The sequence below is a fragment of the Artibeus jamaicensis genome, unplaced genomic scaffold (assembly GCF_021234435.1).
Source record: "Artibeus jamaicensis isolate MK-2021 breed Jamaican fruit bat unplaced genomic scaffold, CSHL_Jam_final contig_1998, whole genome shotgun sequence".
In the NCBI taxonomy this organism is placed as follows: Eukaryota; Metazoa; Chordata; class Mammalia; order Chiroptera; family Phyllostomidae; genus Artibeus; species Artibeus jamaicensis.
The window spans coordinates 8,396,074-8,412,706 of record NW_026521407.1 but is presented as its reverse complement, the minus strand read 5'-3'; the positions used below and the strand labels follow the sequence as shown (position 1 = coordinate 8,412,706).

General features: G+C 56.5%; 1 protein-coding gene across 5 annotated transcripts in view; it reads right to left on the bottom strand.

Moving 5' to 3' along the window:
* Positions 1-455: 455 nt before the first annotated feature.
* The window catches only part of AKAP1 (A-kinase anchoring protein 1), a 30,931-nt gene continuing 14,753 nt past the window's right edge, over positions 456-16,633 (bottom strand). For 4 of the 5 annotated variants that reach the window (XM_037163657.2, XM_037163658.2, XM_037163659.2 and 1 more), the window contains exons 2-11: positions 13,392-15,033; positions 10,393-10,526; positions 8,703-8,829; positions 8,375-8,502; positions 6,230-6,407; positions 4,630-4,780; positions 4,163-4,230; positions 2,631-2,704; positions 2,334-2,396; positions 456-1,578 (exon numbers count right to left, since the gene is read on the bottom strand). In XM_037163657.2, coding sequence (XP_037019552.2) covers positions 1,504-1,578; positions 2,334-2,396; positions 2,631-2,704; positions 4,163-4,230; positions 4,630-4,780; positions 6,230-6,407; positions 8,375-8,502; positions 8,703-8,829; positions 10,393-10,526; positions 13,392-15,009 — 2,616 coding nt within the window. In that variant the 5' untranslated portion in view covers positions 15,010-15,033 and the 3' untranslated portion in view covers positions 456-1,503. The other variant, XM_053656088.1, reaches the window with a different exon arrangement.

Here is a 16,633-nt window from a genome sequence, read left to right as displayed (position 1 = left end):
GCCTGAGCCTGCCTGTGAGAGGAGGGCCTGGCAAGTCCAGACTTACTATCTGCTCTCACCGCGTCGAGTGCAGAGTTTGTATCATTCTTACAAAGCACTTCATAGGCCTATTAAGAAGGCACAGCCACAGAATTTTGGAACCCAGAGCTTTACACGCGAGCCTGGCTATTCAAGACCTTCACAGAGGAAGCCGAGGACACTTGCTGCCACCTTATGGGGCCTGGAGGGGAAAGGGCCAGACGGAAATCTCTGGCTCCCCCGTCTTCCAAGAGCCCTGGGCCTCCAGCCCCCCACACTCACCACCACCTCTTAGCTGCCCACCCCTCTCCCACGGAGCAGGCGCACTCCGAGCCACTGGGTGTACACCTCAAGGTGTGCACAGGCTTAAGTAGCTTATTTTAAACTGCACGGTGCTGGAGCCGGTCTAAAAATGAACGAAACACACCACTGCAAGGTAATGGATGAGTTGCTTTTTTTTTTTTAAACAAATTTGTACAGAAAAAAAAAAAATCTCCGAATCACAATCTCTGGTAATTCAATGAATGATTTTTTTTTAAATCACAATCACACTTGTAGAGAAAGAAAAAAAAAAATCCCCCGATCACAATCTCTGGTAATTCAATGAATTGCTTTTTTCCTAAAACAAACTTGCACAGAAAGAAAAGAAAATCCCGGACCACAGCCTCTGTTCTGCAGTCGCCCCGGGCGGCAGGCGGGACGCCTCGGAGCCCCAGCAGGCGCAGCTCACGGCGGCCGCGGCTTCCGCTCACGGACGGCACGGTGTGTGGAAGAGTCGTGAGTTCCCTTTGTTCTCCAGTGTATCTTGTATAAAATATTACATTTTTTAAACACATATTTACAGAGTTTGCACAAATAGAAAATGGTTACAAATTACAACAAGGCTTGGCCAGATAATAAACAGTTTGCTTCTCCCACGGACCAAGGCCAGAGACAGGTATGATTGCTCTGTATTTACATATGCATTAAAAAGTCTGCCTTCTTCATGACCTAGGTCGAGTTTATAAAAACTGGTTAAACATCATAAATCCATTTATGCAAGCTGTACAAGTAATTAATGTCAATTCGTCAGTTCATGTCTTGCTCCCTGAAGAAAGATTCTGAAGCAAAAGAAACCCTCCCAGACGAGCCACACAGCCCTTGGCCCGTCTGCCGCAGCTGGTTGGGTTTGGGGGTCGGGGAGTGGGAAGGAAGACGAGAGGAATGGAGGGGACGGGACAGCGTGGTCAGCACAGTTTTTCTTCTTCGGCAGCTTAGAATCAGGGTGAGCGGACTGGCCTGTTCAACACCACCCTATGCCTTTAAAACCACCCACAGCTCCTTCCTCGCTTCAGAGACCGAAAGCCCTCTCAGCATGCCTACAATATGAAGGAAAAAAGGACTTTCTGAGGAAGACAACGTTTGTTATTCTCATGTAGAGTCTCTGCCCCTCGCCAAACCCGACGTCCACAGTGTGAGGGACTCCGGCGGCGGTGGGGACGGGGGTCAGAGGCTTGTGTAGTAGCTGTCTACCCACTGCGCGAGTCCTCGCTCCACCAGCGACCGGTTTATCAACACCACCTGGAAAAGAAAGTTCCCTTGGGTGCCCTGCCCACGGCACCCAGGGCCACTCGGGCAGCCGGCGTGGCGCTGCCCTTTTATAGCACCAGGCGGCCACCTGGCAGCAGGCACAACAGAGATGGGGGGGCGGGACTCGTGTTCTGGGTCAACAGAGGCGTGCACTTCTGTGTTCTGCCGGCACAAGGACAGGCCCTCCAGTGCACGGAAGAAACTTCAGCTTTAGCCCTGGCTGGCATAGCTCAGTGGATTGAGCGCGGGCCTGCGAACCAGAGTATCGCGGTTCGATTCCCAGTCAGGGCACATGCCTAGGTTGCAGGCCAGTTCCCAGCAGGGGACTCATGAGAGGCAACCATACATTGGTATTTCTCTCCCACTCTTTCTCCTTCCCTTCCCCTCTCTCGAAAAATAAATAAATAAAATATTAAAAAAAAAAAAAAGAAACCTCAGCTTTGACACTGTGACGGAGGAGAGGAAAACCCTCCGGACAGCAGGCCCGTGACTTTGTGGCCCTGGTAGTTCTTCGCTGTGGGAACTCACCTGTGCACTGTCAAGTGTGTAACTACATCCCTGCCCTCTGCCCACGCCCAGCTGTGTCAACCACAAAGGTCTCTAGACATTGCTCAATGTCCCCTGGGGACTCTGGTCTGGAGTTACATCCTCTGATTATCTCAAGAGGAAACAATGCCAGTACCAGCTCCACACTGATCGTTACTGCTGGCCAGTGACTCAGAAGGAAAAAGGAGGCCAGGACTTACTTCATCACCAACCACACTCCACAGCTGAATCAGAGGAATGCCAGTCGGACTGTAATTTGTCACCTGAAAACAAACAAACAAAAACAACAGCATGTTTGAAAGCTACCCCCTGCACCTCTCTGTGAAGACTGCTGTTAGCCCAGGGCAGGAGCCGTGGGAAGGCAGGCACTTAAAGGTCAGCCCCCAAGAAGCCTTGATGCTTGACAAGTGAGGCCGAGGGGCACTGCAGAAGCTGGAGGAGGCTCCTGGGACAGAGCCTGTCAGGCCGGCCCCGCCTCCCTCCCACCAGCCGCACACCTGAGCCAGCAGTGCTGTGTTTCCGGTCATCTCGCTCATAGCTGCATCTGCTTCAGGTGAGAAGTGGTCACCATCTTCAGGAGAAGGAAAAGCAGCATTTAGACTCTCACTGATGCAAGGTACTCCTGCCACATACACGGCTTCCAGGTGTGTTCCAAGCAGAAGGCCTCAGAGGTGGCCGTGGGACCTGAGAACTTCATCTGAGAGAACCCCTTATGTCTAGGACAGAGCCCAGGCCTCTCTTGACACTCAGGGTCCTTGCTAAGTGCCACCCACAAGGGGACAGCAGACCAGAGACAGAAACTCTGCCTTCGGTGGAAATACCACCACTGCCACCTCCTTGGGGGCTGACCAGGCTGAGCACCTTGGATGCACTCTTCCACTGAATCAGCAACACCCTGCGAGAGGGTGGGTGTTATCCCCTCTTTGCAGGTGAGAACACGGAAAACAAAGGTTGACAGTCGAAGGTCAACCAGCTCCTGGAGCGGCGCAGGTAGAGGGCAAACCCAGGCAGCGGGCACACAACCCAGTAGGGCGGTTGCTACAGGAGAGCCGGCAGGACACCGAGGCAGACTCGCTCCCTGCCCGAGTGTGAAAGTCATACACAGGAACACACCCAAGGCAAGAGATGGTGAGGATGTGAGAGGCAGGTGCACGAAAGTCTGGGGACATCTTATGGAGGAGGGAGTGTGTCAGCTGGGCCTGGACAGACTGTTGAGATGAACAGAAATGGAGAGGAAAGTCGGGCAAGAGCAATAAAGGAAAACAAAACGAGGACCCTGCCCTGCATCCCAGCCGACAAGACTGCAGCCAGACGTAGTGCTTCTAAAGCCTTTCACTGCTTTAGATGAGAACAAGACCAGGCGGGGCAAGTCTGGGGAGGGAAGTGCACGGATTTGACCCGCTGGTCCTGTAAACACACGACTCCTGTTCGTAAGAAGTCACCACTCGACAGGCATCCACATGCCTGTTCCCAAGCTCTGGACTCCCCTTGGCCACCCTGAAAACCAGGTGCCACCACATTTTCCAGAGGGAAAAACCCAAGGCTAAGTAACGTCCCCAGAGTCACCCTGCCAGTCCCCTTCCCTCGGGCAATGTGATCCGTCTGAGACACCACGGTGGACAGGTGAGGGTCAGCGTGGTCCCCTCGGTGCCCCAGAAGCTGAGGCCCAGCTGGGCAGTGCCAGTGGCCTCAACGCCTGCCCTCGACCTCAGGTACTAGGTAGGACTCTGGATCTCGACCATGTTCTTGGAGGCACCAGCGGCGGAAGCCCCTCTGAGTTGGAGGCCTGGGCAGAGTCTAGAGCAGTGGACCTGGAAGGGGGGCCAGGGACCAGCAGCATTAGTCTCATCTGAGAACTAGGAAATACATGTTTCCAGGCCTCAGCCCAAAGCTGTCCATCAGTCAGAACCTGACAGTGGCACCATCGGTGTTAGCATAAGCCCTCTGGGTGAAAACGAGGCTCTCCAAGAGAAAAGACCTCTCAAACACCGCCCGCAATCCTCCCCGGCCAGAAGCCCCCACCTGTTACCTGACAGAGGCATCACGCTGTCCAGAAGGACTTCTGCTCCCTGGAACGGCAGGGTCACAAAGTCAGACCTAGAAAAACAAGAAAGGAACACACTGAACTAGACCTGAAAGCCGACTCCACTCCAGAATGATATTTACCTTGTTGGTGCCGTGACCCCAGCAGCTTCGGAAGAAGCAGAGTGGAGACGGGCAGCAGGTCTCAGCTCCCCACACCCGAATGCAGGCCGCCAGTGCTGCTGCAAGCCTGACCCCAGAGGGTCTTCTTGCCGTGTGATACTCGGGGGATTCTTCCATTAGACAGGCCCTTCTAGCTGAGTTTGGCTGAGGTGAGCCATGGGGTCTGCTTCTATCAGACCCAGCGAGAGGGGGCAGGGAGCACTGACCCCTGAGCCAGGCGGGGCAGAGCTGAGCCCGCTGCGCAGGCACCAGTCACTGCAGAAGCAGGCCGTGTGCGTGTGCGAGACTCACCGGATCTGCCGGAGCTCGTCGACTCTCACTCTCTTATATCCACCGTAGTCCACGTAGCGAATCTCGACTTCGTTGCTCTCCTCATAGGACGCCACCACCTGGGCTCGCCACCAGGCACCATCCACGCCGGGGGCCGCACAGATGACCGTTACTGTGGGGCAGGAAGAGAGCCTGTGGACGGGACTGGCCCAGGGCAGGGCACAGAGGGCCGCCCAGTCAAACGGCCCACCTCCCCACACCGCTGCTCAGAGGCCTGCACCTCCAAGTAGCAGGGGACCTGAATGGCAAGGGGGCCCGAAGCCTCCCCAGAGCCTGAGACTGGCCGACAGACGGACCTGCACACGGGACACTCAGCCTAGCACATGTGCCGCCCAAAGGCTATCTGGACCAACACACACTCACCCAGACCCATTGGCTCTGAAACACTGAAGCTTGAGATGGACACAGACGAACCAGAATAAAAAGTAAAATACAAAACTCAGGGAATGGAGACCTCTGTTCTCAAGGGAAAGTCCCAGAAAGACTCAAAAATTTCCAAGTGTGGCAGATCTCAGTGGCCTGGTGTGCAGGGTCTACTCCAGGCCATGACGGCTCCGAGGGAGGGCTGGTCAGAAGGGACTCGCGGCCTGAACTCCTCTCGCCTTTGCGTCAGGCAGGCGCTAAGGGCAGGGATACGCTGGACGGCCAGCAGGGGTCCTCGGAGTCACCGAGCCCACCCTGGGGCAGCAGGCGTGGGGCAGACGGGATCAAAGGGGAGGTCATCCGGTGGCCAGCTGGGGCGAGGGCCTGTGACACAGCTGGCCACATGGTGTCCTGGTCCTTAAAGGCAGCCGCTGGCATGGTCGCCTTTTGGCTTCTAGGTCAGTCTTTACTGTGGGGCTGAGGCAAAATGATAGAATCTGACAAAAACTATTTTTATTCCTCCAGAAAAAAACCACACAAAATGCTACAGATAACCCAAAGCGCTTTTCAGCGCTTTCTAGCGCTGAAAGCCCATCAGGTGGCTGCAGGTTCAGAGTCACTCGGGGTGGGCGGAGAGATGTTCTCACATCGGGCTCCTCCTGCTAACAGGCAACCAAGACACCCGTGCCAGAGAAGGAGCTCTCCAGCGTCCAGCTGGGGTCAGGTCTCAGCTCCTGCTCAGGCGTCCAGTGGGCAAGTCACATGACCTCAGAGGCTGTTTCCTCATCTGTCCAGTAGAGACCACCCAAACCCACTGCAGGGGTCTGATGCCCACACGGAGCTTCTAGGGAACCTGATCTGCAGCACACACTGTGTCCAACCCGAACTCCTGGGGCGAGCAGGTGCCAATCCCATTCAACAGGGAAGTGGCCCAGCGGGAATCTGAATCCATGTGTCAGAACTCCACTCCGACCTCGTGGCTCTGTCAGCTGGTGGGAAGAGCAGCTTGGGCGAACCAGGCAACTCAGCCCAGAGTAACTCCACGCCAACCACAAGAAATCGGGATGCTGACCCCACGAAGGATCCCAGATCAGCTTCCTCTTGGTCAAGACCAGGGGCAGAACAGGCCACCCCCAAAACCTCTTCCCTGGCCTGGCCAATGCCTGGGGCTCCCGCTGGCCTCCAGGCCAACACTTACTTTCCACCGGGGTAGGCAAGGTGGGGATTCCAGGCTGCGAGTAGCAGAGGTACATCTGGTGGTCCAGGCTGCGCAGTGCGTGGAAGGTGGGGTGCGTGTGCTGCTGCACGAACAGGTGCCCCGCGTTGACCTGGTTGACCACGATCACCTCCACGGTGATGCCGTCTGGGAGCATGAGCTGTGGGGGGAGGGACAGCAGGCACTGCAGAGATCCTTCTCGGGGTTCGGCTAAGACTTGACCAAGGCTGCAGGCCAGGCCCCTGAACTGGGGGGTCCCAGTTCAGATGAGAAAAGCAGGTTAACCCAAAGCACAGGCACCCAGACGGCAGGGGTCCGAGGAAAACCACTGCAGCATGGCAAGTGTTTGGACACCTCTCGGCCCCCCGCTGTCCTGCGATACCGTCATGACTAGAGGCGGCCTCAGGCCGGACTGGGCAGGGAGGCTCCCAGAGCTTCTCTGCCCCCTGCTCGTTGAGTCTGTGAGACCCAGGGAAGGCAGACAGGAACCAGGCAGCCCGGAGACAAGGTGTCCAGGTGGGCAGGCCCTCAGACACCTCCTCTGGGCCCACGGCTTCCCCCAGGAGCTCAGGGTTCGATGGCATCTCTCTACCTTTCTGCTAGCAAGGGTCCACTGTCAGAGCCTGCCACCGTGTGGGTCACAGTTCCTCTTCCCTAGGCTCCGCTGACATCTTCCCAACTCATCCCTATGCTGGGATTTGGAATGCAGGTTTGCTCAGGGCTCAGGACCCAGGTTGAAGGCCCTGGAAGAGGCCAAGACTCGCCTCTGGAAGAGCTGTCCTAGATACCGGCTTTCCCAATGCTAAGCTACAGGAAACACCCGGGTGCCCTGGACACAGCACAGCGTCTCGTCCACCTTCCAGCCAGGTGGCTCAAGAGGCTCTCGCTGCCAGTCCTGGCCTCCACCCCTGCCCAGGGCTGCTGGCTGAAAGGCATCCGGGCCCTCCTCTCCAGTCCCACAGAACCACACAGAGAACAAGGGAAGGAAGCCACGCCAACCACTCGATTATTTAAAACTAGAGTGGGCGCAGGGCCAAGCCTCCTGGGGAAAACACTGGTTCAGAAATGAAGCACGGGGTGAGGTTCGGCCCACTCCCAAAGATCTGCGGGAAAGGAAAGGGGCACCTCACCCTTCCCCCGAGGCACAAGGGTCTCCGGAGGAGGCAAGATACAGGACCCAAGAGCCCACTGCCCTGAACGAAAAGCCAGGCCGGTGAGTCTCTCGAGGCAGCACACCCAGCCCGCGTGTGACACGCAGCATGGCCACGTGCGGCACACCGGCACATCGGCAGGAGAGACTGCGTCTATGACGGTGGCGCACCACACGGCCCAGGCCAGGAGGCTGCGCCAGCTGGGTTTACGTGACCACACTCTGTCCGCGCCACAACAGAACTGCCCGATGACACCCTTCTCAGATGTAGCCCTGTCGTTAAGTGGTGCAGGCTGCAGCCCCAGGCAGGCGGGGTCCAAACAGGGCAGGAGATCCACTACAGACACGGTGATGGGCCCCGCAGACCCTGCAACCAGCCTCCCAGGACACAGGGGGCGCCGATATGTCAGCCCCACCTCTTGCTAAACTTCTAGGCCAACCTCCAAAGAGCCACATGGCTTCCGGGACCTGCTGGGGGTTACTGCTTCTCCTTTATACTCTAGGTACCCCTGGGGAGTGGGGTGGAGAAGAGAATCCTTCACCAAGGCCGCCACTAGACCTGCCTCCACTTGGGATAAGGAACGACCCACTACAAGCCCATCCCAGCCCACAGCAGTGGGCCACACCCAGACCCAGCTCCAAGGAGTCCCTCCTCGGTCTGGACTCTCCCAGGCTCCCAAACAGACTGCGGTCCTTCCTCGGAAAATGCCTCAAACATGAAGAGTCCCCAGGTGGCAGAACCAGGGGATGGTGGTCCTTCCAATCAGGGACCAAGAGGCCTCGGCCTCTTACCAGCACTCCAGCCTCTAACCCTTCCCCAAGGGCACAGTCTAGAAGCAGAATTGGCCGGTGGAGGCCAAAGGTGAGAGGGCACAGGCATCAGTGAGCTCTTGGCCCACAGTCTTGGAGTTTCTTGTCTGGGGCAATTTGGGGGGAGAGGGGCACAGGGAGTCCTGGTTCCCCACGAGCATGCTCACCCAAGAAGTCATTGGAAGAGAAGGCAGTGCCAATGAAGGGAGTGGGGGAGCATAGATGTTGGTGAGGTTCAGTTCCTTGAACTTCTTCCCAATCAAGTTCAGCGCCTTATCTACGTGATGCTGAGAGCCTACACGAGGGAGGAGGGAGGGAGGAGTCACAGTGGGTTAGACAGCGAGTAAAACACAGCGGAACCACACCCCATTCCACAGGACTTCTAGAGTTCAAGTGCATCTTCAAGGTACTAAATTTTGCCTTAGGAAGAAAGGCATCTAAGGGAGCTTGGAACCCACTGACCTTACTAAACCCAGGGCAGCAGGGGCCACTGACCTTCTATGTGGCAGATCTGGATGTTCTGGGTGTAAGGCAGGGTCGAGATGTAAATCTTGGCACCAGATGTTTGCTTCAGAAAACTCACGTACCGCCCCTGCTTGCCAATTAGCCGACCGACTAAGTGCTGAGAAAGAGAGAGGGCTGGTTCATGGGAAGCCAATTCCACGCACTCCCGAAGCCCTACCTGTGTCTTACACAAGGTCAAACTCAAACATATGATTAAATGGTAACATGTCAGCACCCCTTTCCCTGACGTTATTCTAAGCACTCACAGCACCTATGAAATGGAGATCATTTTAGCCCTGCTTTGCAGATGAGGAAAACCAGCCCAGAGAGGCTAAGTAACTCGCCCAGCGTCACCATGAAGCAGCTGCGTTACCCAGTCTGGCTCCAGGACTTAGCAGTTCCCGTTTCATTCCCCAACAGCGTGGCCCAAATCCAGAAAGCTGCAAAGGTGCCTCTCCCCCTCCCAAATCCAGCCTGCGGGATGTTTCACCAGCACAAAGGATCGATTTTATGACACTTCTGCCTCCTCAGGTCTACTCAGGACCAGGGACACAGGGGATCAATTTGATAACGGAGGTCTAAGAGCGAGCCTTGGGCTCCTGCCGCCGAGTGACAGCAGGCTGGGGCCTGTGGAGCCCGAAGCTCACACCAGTGCTCAGCACATCAGAGTTCAAGGCAGACAGAAGCAGACTTAGCCATGATGTAAGACACGCTCTGAATCAATCCCAAATGACCCCGCCCCCACGGGGCTACTAGACACTTGGTCCCTCGGTGCCCAGAGCTGCCCAGGTGTGCCCTCTGCAGCCGCTGAAGGAGAAGAGGGCAGGGTGGCTACCAGGGTCCCAGAGGGAGGAAACCATCAGCGGAGCCAGCGCCCCAGCAGAGCAGCCCGCCTGACCCAGGGTTCCAACCGAGCAAAGTCTCCGCACCGCAGGGAGCTAAAGGCCCGGGGAGGACGCAGTCAGCCAATTATTTCTGAGCCCCAGAGAGAAACGTCAGGACTAAGGTAATAAGGTGTAAGTTAGAACAGCGAGAAGCTAAACCACTTAAGCACCCTGGAACTGGGGCTGGTGAAGTAAATTGACATTCACACAATGAATAATGCAGTTAAAATTACATTTTCAAAGAATCGCACAGGAAAATTAAATTGCTAAATATTTAAAAGCATTAATTAAAGCAACAATCTGTTTTGTTTAAAAACCACAGGGTACAAGAAGGAAATAAAGTCTTCCCAGTCACTCTCCGGGGTAGGATTAGAGCTGACTTTTATATTCTTCATACATTTCTATGCTTCTCGAATTTTCTAAACTGTGGATTTATGCTGTGCTCAATGATAGAACACTTGGCATTGGAGAGCTTGAGCACAGCACAGCCAAGGGACCCCTGGCTGGCCTGTGTCCTCAGTCTGGTTCTGCTAGCATCTCCGAACAGGTCATCCAAGAAAAGCCCAGCGGAGGTGAGCAGGCCTGGGAGTTTGAAGAGGACAGGAACAGGACGCTCCCAAAGACAGCTAGAGAAACTCCATCTTGCAGGAAGCTCTCTGAAGCTTGGCGATGTGAGGGTTCCCTTCCCCTTCAGCCTCTAGTCATCCAGGAAGCTTCTCCTGCTTGACTCCCCTGAGACCCCAGCCCTTAAACCTGATGACCCTGGCCCAGGGGAACTTCGAGTTTGCAGCCCGTACCTTTGGCACTTCAATCTCCCAGATGATGAGGTCCACCTTCTTAGGACTGGAGCCTGCCTGGGCATTCTGGAAACCGTCCGTCCTCCTGAGGCCACAGCAGCCATCCACCGAATCCATGCTGTTCCCGTCCGAACCTGCGGGAGGAGCAGCGTGCACAGATACCCAAAAGCCAGCTCGGTGCAACTAACAATGCACTGAACTCCCAAACTCACGTTCCAGGGAGGACCGCCCCGGCCCTACCTCAAGCTTGGCAGGTGACTGTCTACTCGAAGTCTAGAAGGCACAGAACAACCCCAACGAAGGGAGGGCTGGGGATGTAGATACACCTAATTTTAGCTTGTCCAATTTGCTTAATTGGCAGCCATGCCTAGCCACGCCCAGACACAGCTGCTAAAGCAGACAAGTGGTAAACTGGGAAGACACTGGCCCAGGAAGGGGGAGTCCATGGGCAGGGGAGAGGGCAGGCCAACAGGTCCGCGTGGTCCCAGGAGCCGAGTATTGGGTACAGGCTCCTCAAAGAGACCAACTAGTCGCAACCAGTCCACACCCTTCTGACCGTGCCAGTCCTTCAGACCAAGAGTCCCTGGGTCCCAAGGTCCCCTGCCTGGGCTCACACTCAGTGGCCTTTAACAAGCAGGGCTAGGAGAAGTCTTCCCTCACAGGTTTGTCTAAGGACCCAGGCTCGCTCCTGATCAGAGAGTGGAAGTGGGAAGGAGGCCCTCCTCTCCCTCGCTCAGCCCCAAGCTGGGCAACTCTGAGTGCTCTTCTGGGCTCACAGTGGGTCTTTCACCACTGGTCCAAAGGCTGGGCTAAAGCTCACTCCTGAGAGGACGGAGCGGGCAGCAGGAGCCTGGCGCTGACTTGGGCTGCTCCCCTCTTGATCAAAGTGTGCCGAGGGCACCGTCACAGAAAAACAGGGGCCAAGCTGGCTCCAGAGAAGTGGCTCTGGTTTAAACGGACAACTCAGTTGCTGGAATACAACACTCTTGAGATCCCCCAATCAGGTTAACTTGCATGTGGTCTCACCAAACCCAGGGCATTATCCTGTGCCAAGCAACCCGTGTACTTACTGTCTAAGTGCAAAGAGCTAAGGCTTAGGAGATTCCCTCCCAGCTACGTCACCTTCACAGTGACCTCACTCCTCAACACCGGGAGCCCCAGTCTCTGCCCGAGAGAACAAGACTGGATGGGACTCCCCCCACCCCAGGACACCCAGAGGCGGCTGAGCCCGTGCCAGGACTCCTGCAGGCTGCACTCAAAGGCCAGTTCCCAGCTTCCCCGGCTGGGCGACCGCTGGCCCCTCTAAGCTTCAGCCTCCTCACCACAGGGCAGGGCTACCGGGAGAATACGGCCCGGGCACAGCCTGGTGCTCGGCACAAGTGAGTGCCTGACCGGCGATGGGCCACTACCAGGCTTCTCTGCCATCCCCACCCGTCCCCACCCGGCACCTTGCTGTCACAGCCGCTGCTTCTGCAAGGCCTCAGTTCAGAAGCTTCTGACACATGTGAGAAGCGTCTATCAATCTAGAGTCGGCATGGCAACGCTGGGGGCTTGTTAATTAACCTGTGGGGCAAGAGGCAAAGGGGAACCCCTTTATTCTACAGATTCTCCCCTCATTTTAAGATGCCTTTTTAAAAGCCCCACATTAAGCCATGGCTGGTGTGGCTCAGTTGGTTGGAGTGTCGTCCCAAGCACTAAAGGGTCAAGGGTTCGATTCCCAGTCAGGGCACATGCCTGGGTTGCGGGTTTGGTTCCTAGTCAGGGCATGTGCAAGGGGCAACTGATGGATGTTTCTCTTTCACATGGATATTTTTCTCCTGTCTCTCTCTGAAATCAACACGCATGTCCTCGTGGGTGAGGATAAATGAGTAAATAAGCCCCACACTTTCACATCCCTAAAGGTAGAGTGCATCTTACAGTCTCTGGCCTTCCACACACCCGATCAGCAGCATTTTCCTTTTCTTTTTGAGGTGCATAAAAAACAACAGTATCACAATCCATAGCTCCTGAGAGATGACAACACATGACATGTGGTACAAGGCCAGGAGCTGCTGGAAGTGCTGAATTCCCAGGAAAGACTCCCAGCCCTCCTGGAGCTGAAATGACAGGGAAAGTTCCAGGACAGGCCAGTCCGAGACCCACGCAGGGAAGCCAGGGTCTCTTCACAGGCAACCAGTGAAAATGCCCCCCAACAGCTGCAGAGGAGCCTGGAGCTGCTGACCTGTCTGCGCTGGGGCCAGCCCTCGGAAAACCCAGTGGGCACTCATTCCCAAAGTGCCCCCTCTTTCCTGGGGGCGGACCTGCAGCTGCGCAGACAGAAAGAAAACGGCTGGCTGAGGCGCTCCGAGGAGGAACGGGTGACAGCAACACACGGGAGAGCGCAAGCCTCCCACGAGTGTGCAACGCGGGGCCGTTCTCCGGGCACTTACCAGGACAGAGCTTCTGGAGAAGGAAAGCAGGTGAAGACATGGGAACAAGCACATGAGTAAAAGGAAATACACCATTAAACAAGCTCACACCATTCTTGGTTCTCGTGGGGATTAAAGCTAAGGAGGCCTCTCTTCATTGGGAAAAAAATTAACAGGCTAGTTTAAAAGAGGCAAACCCAGTTTGATCTGGTTCCTACAAATGGGCTGGGGGGTGGGGTCATCAGCTGCCGAATGAAGTTCCAGCTTCCATGACCTTGGGGTCTGGGCAGGCGAACTTTTCAGTTACCCACCAGCTCTGCCCCGCGCCCTGACTCTGCTGGCCGGCTGGGACGGAGGGAGGAGCACCATGACTGCAGAAGCAGCAGAGGGACAGGCAGAGAGGCAGCCTTTCCTTCTGCACAGAGGACCCCCCAGACCCCATGCTTCTCTGTGGGGGCTGCAGACTGGCCTTGTGGGCCACGCCCTGCCTCGTGCCTGCACACCTCAGCTGCTCCCTGGGGAACGGATGGAAGGGAGCAGACTCGGTGGAAGGGAGCACACTAGAGGAACGGGCTTAGAGGACCCTCCTACCTCCCGAATGATCTGCTTCCGCATCCGCAGTCCATCCATCCTCAGTCCCCAAGTCTGACAACTCCCCCTTCAGTACCCCATTGCTGAAGGGCACAGTACTTTGTGGCAGCGGCGAGGTGGTGGCCTTGTCCCTGGGGCTTGAGCTGGTGGTCTCTGTACATGAGTCTTCGAGCCCTGAAGTGCTGACGGAATCTGCGCACTGCTCGGAGGAGGCCACTGAAGGGACGCCCTGGCTGTTGTCAGACATGCAGGTGACACAGCCAGCATCTTCCGCCGCGACGCTCGTGCTGTCCAGCGACTCTCCAAGGGGGGTGGCTGGTGGTGGGCAGGGGACCAGGGCGATGTGGTGCCCAGAGTTCTTTGGCTTTATGTCCTTGGTAGGGCTGGACAGAGAGCTGCTCAGGCAGCTCACGTAGGTCTTTGGTGGGGGCAGGTCCTCTGCTGACAGGCCTGGTGAGGGGAGGGCAGCATCTGATGGGGCCGAGGCCGCCTCCGCTGCAGCCGTCTCCGCTGCAGCCGCCTCTCCCGAGGCTGGACTGGGCTCCGAGGCATCTTGCCTGCGGGCAGTTTTCTGGCAGACTGGGGCACAGCTCTCCTGCTGCCCTTGGAGCTGCCCGGCTGAGGCCTGATGCGTGCAATCTTCAGCCTTGCCCGTGGTGGTGGCCAGCACTTCCTCAGTGGCCTCCAAGATCACTTTGGAGATAATCTGGAAGGCAGCTTGCTCGAACGTGTCATTTTTATCCCAGGTTTCCTCTTTGCTCAGTTCTCCTTCACAGGCCCGGCCACCTCTGACCTGAGGTGCTGGCGTTTTGACATCCTCGGCCCTCTCTGCATGAGCCAACTCAGTGAGGCCGCTCAGCAGCTTCCCTGCTGCGTCCCCATCCGCCTGAGGCAGGCTGCTCTTCCCCTCCTCTCCTCTTCCTCCCAACGGGGCCAGGCTGGGTGCCCTGCTGCCGTGTGGTGCAGAGCCGTGCTCCGGGGACAGCACGCCTTCTTCCAGCACGCCTCCCCCCAGCGCTGCATCGCCAACGCCTTCCGCCCCCGTCTCCCTCGCCTTCTCCCCAGGGCCATGCTTCTCTGTGGGGGCTGCAGACCGGCCTTGCAGGCCGGGCCCTGCCTCGTGCCCGCACACCTCAGCTGCTCTGGGGGGGAACAGAACAGACTCCGGGGTTGGAAGGGGGTACTCCAGAGGAACGGACCTGGCTTCGTCACCAGTGACGGCTAGTTCCACCCTTGCACTGTCATCCTTGCGTGTTCCTGGTTGAAATCTCATGTCTGTGGTGTCAGAAAGGCTGCCCAAGGACTCTGATCTACAGCAGGCTGGACGTGCCCGTAGCAAGGCAGGGGGCTCTGCAGAAGGCTTGCTCGTGGTGGCCAGCTCCTTTTCTGCTGGCGGTGTGACGCTGGGGGGCATGGACTCTACCGCAGGACAGGGATCTTCCGCAGCGACCAGTTGCTTGATGGCAGGGTCGGCCCTCAGCTCCGCAGTGCTGGCCCCCACCGGTTTGTCATGGCTGCTGACATGTTCTTTTTTACGAGAGAAAAACCACCACCAGCCAAGGAGTGCGAGCATTCCAGGCAGTGCCAAGGGGAAAAGTGAACGGAATTGGATGGCCATCCTGGAGGCTGGATGTAGTTACACCTGGGAGCAGGGAGAGAGGAGGGGAGAGAGAGAGATGCTATGAGCGAGGGCAGGCGGGTCCCGACTGGACTGCCCCGGGAAAACAAGGGACAGCACGGCTGAGCCGGCTGCGCTCCCTGCGCTCCCGTTCCCTGCTGCTGAGGGAGCACCGCCCCTCACACCCACGACTGGGCCCGGGTGAGCCGCTGAAGGTGGGTGGGCAGGAAGAGACACCCCCTCCTGCTCCCTCACCCCCACACACTCCCTCGAAACAAGCTGAACCTTCTCTCGAACAAATCCCTTCCTTCATCACTTCCTGATGCCAAACTCTCCCTATGTTCCCCCCAAGGAGCTACTTATGTTCAGTGTTTTAGATCTCTCAACTTCAAGAAATCTTTTCTATTCAGGTAGCGTGGGAACACTTTTAAGCACCCATGGAATCCACATATACACATGTCCCTCACACGACCCACAAAACCACCAGTCAATGAAACATCAGTTGCACAGCAGGAGACAACGAGAACAAAGGCTGAATAAGAGTCCAAAAGGGACAGGGAGATGCTCCAGGGCGAGGGACAAGCAAAACACACACGGCAGAGCCTGGAAATGCTTGGAGGATCGAGTGCCAGGCTGCACCAGAGTCCCCGCTTCATCCTGGGGACCACAGAGAACCAGCACAGGTCTGAACTGGTCCGCCATGCCTTGTAAGGCATCCACACCGAACTGCGTTTGCGGCTGATTCTGGGCTCAGGAGAAACAGTGTATGAAGCAAAAGGAACCTGGAGACCTGGGTCAGTTAGGGTCGGAGAGGGAAATGATAAAGGCCTAGGAGAAGGCAGCAGGAACGTAACGGAGACAGCAAGGCAGTCTTCCACCTGTCGGGTGCACATGTAGGATGACGGTCTAAGGGTCAGCTGAGCTACGTAGGAAGCACTTTGCAGAGCAGGGTTACCTCTCATGAGAAGGAGGTGACTTATTCTAGAATGCGTGTATTCCGTGCCTCCCGTGCTGGCAAACTTTATTCCACAGGCAGAAACTTAAGTCTTAAAACCCCCAATCCTCCACTGAGATGGTGAATTATACCTTAATTTGGGTTTGTGCTACCCTGTAAATAGACCAACTCTTCCTGGTTTTTGTCTACTTATCTAAGTGTTTTCTAGCAAAAGCAGAGCACGCGACTCCTCGAGTGCGTCTGATGATCGGCCGAGGCTGGGAAGACACCGCTCCGGGACTCTGCTCCCAAAGCCCGGTCCATGGACCAGAAGCACTGAGCCTACAACTGGGGCACCTGCGAGCAACACTGCCTCCCGGTCCCACTCCAGACCTGCTGCGTTCTCACAAGACTCCCAGAGGATTCACACGCACGTCTGGGAAGGTGCTAGGAAAAGTGCTCCTCCAGGGGGTGGGGCGGGGAGGAGATCTTCTCCAGAAGGCCCCTCATCTTTAAAGGGAAACCTTCCTGCTATTACCCGAATGTGAGGCCACGGGATCGGAAGATCGGAGGCAGAACTGAGCAGCAGCCAGGGCTCAGGAGACATTGCACTAAGCCCTGCAGTGGTGCTGCCTTACAGCTTTAGATTCAAATGGGGAACCTCGCCAGACACCTTCTCTCTCCCGCTAC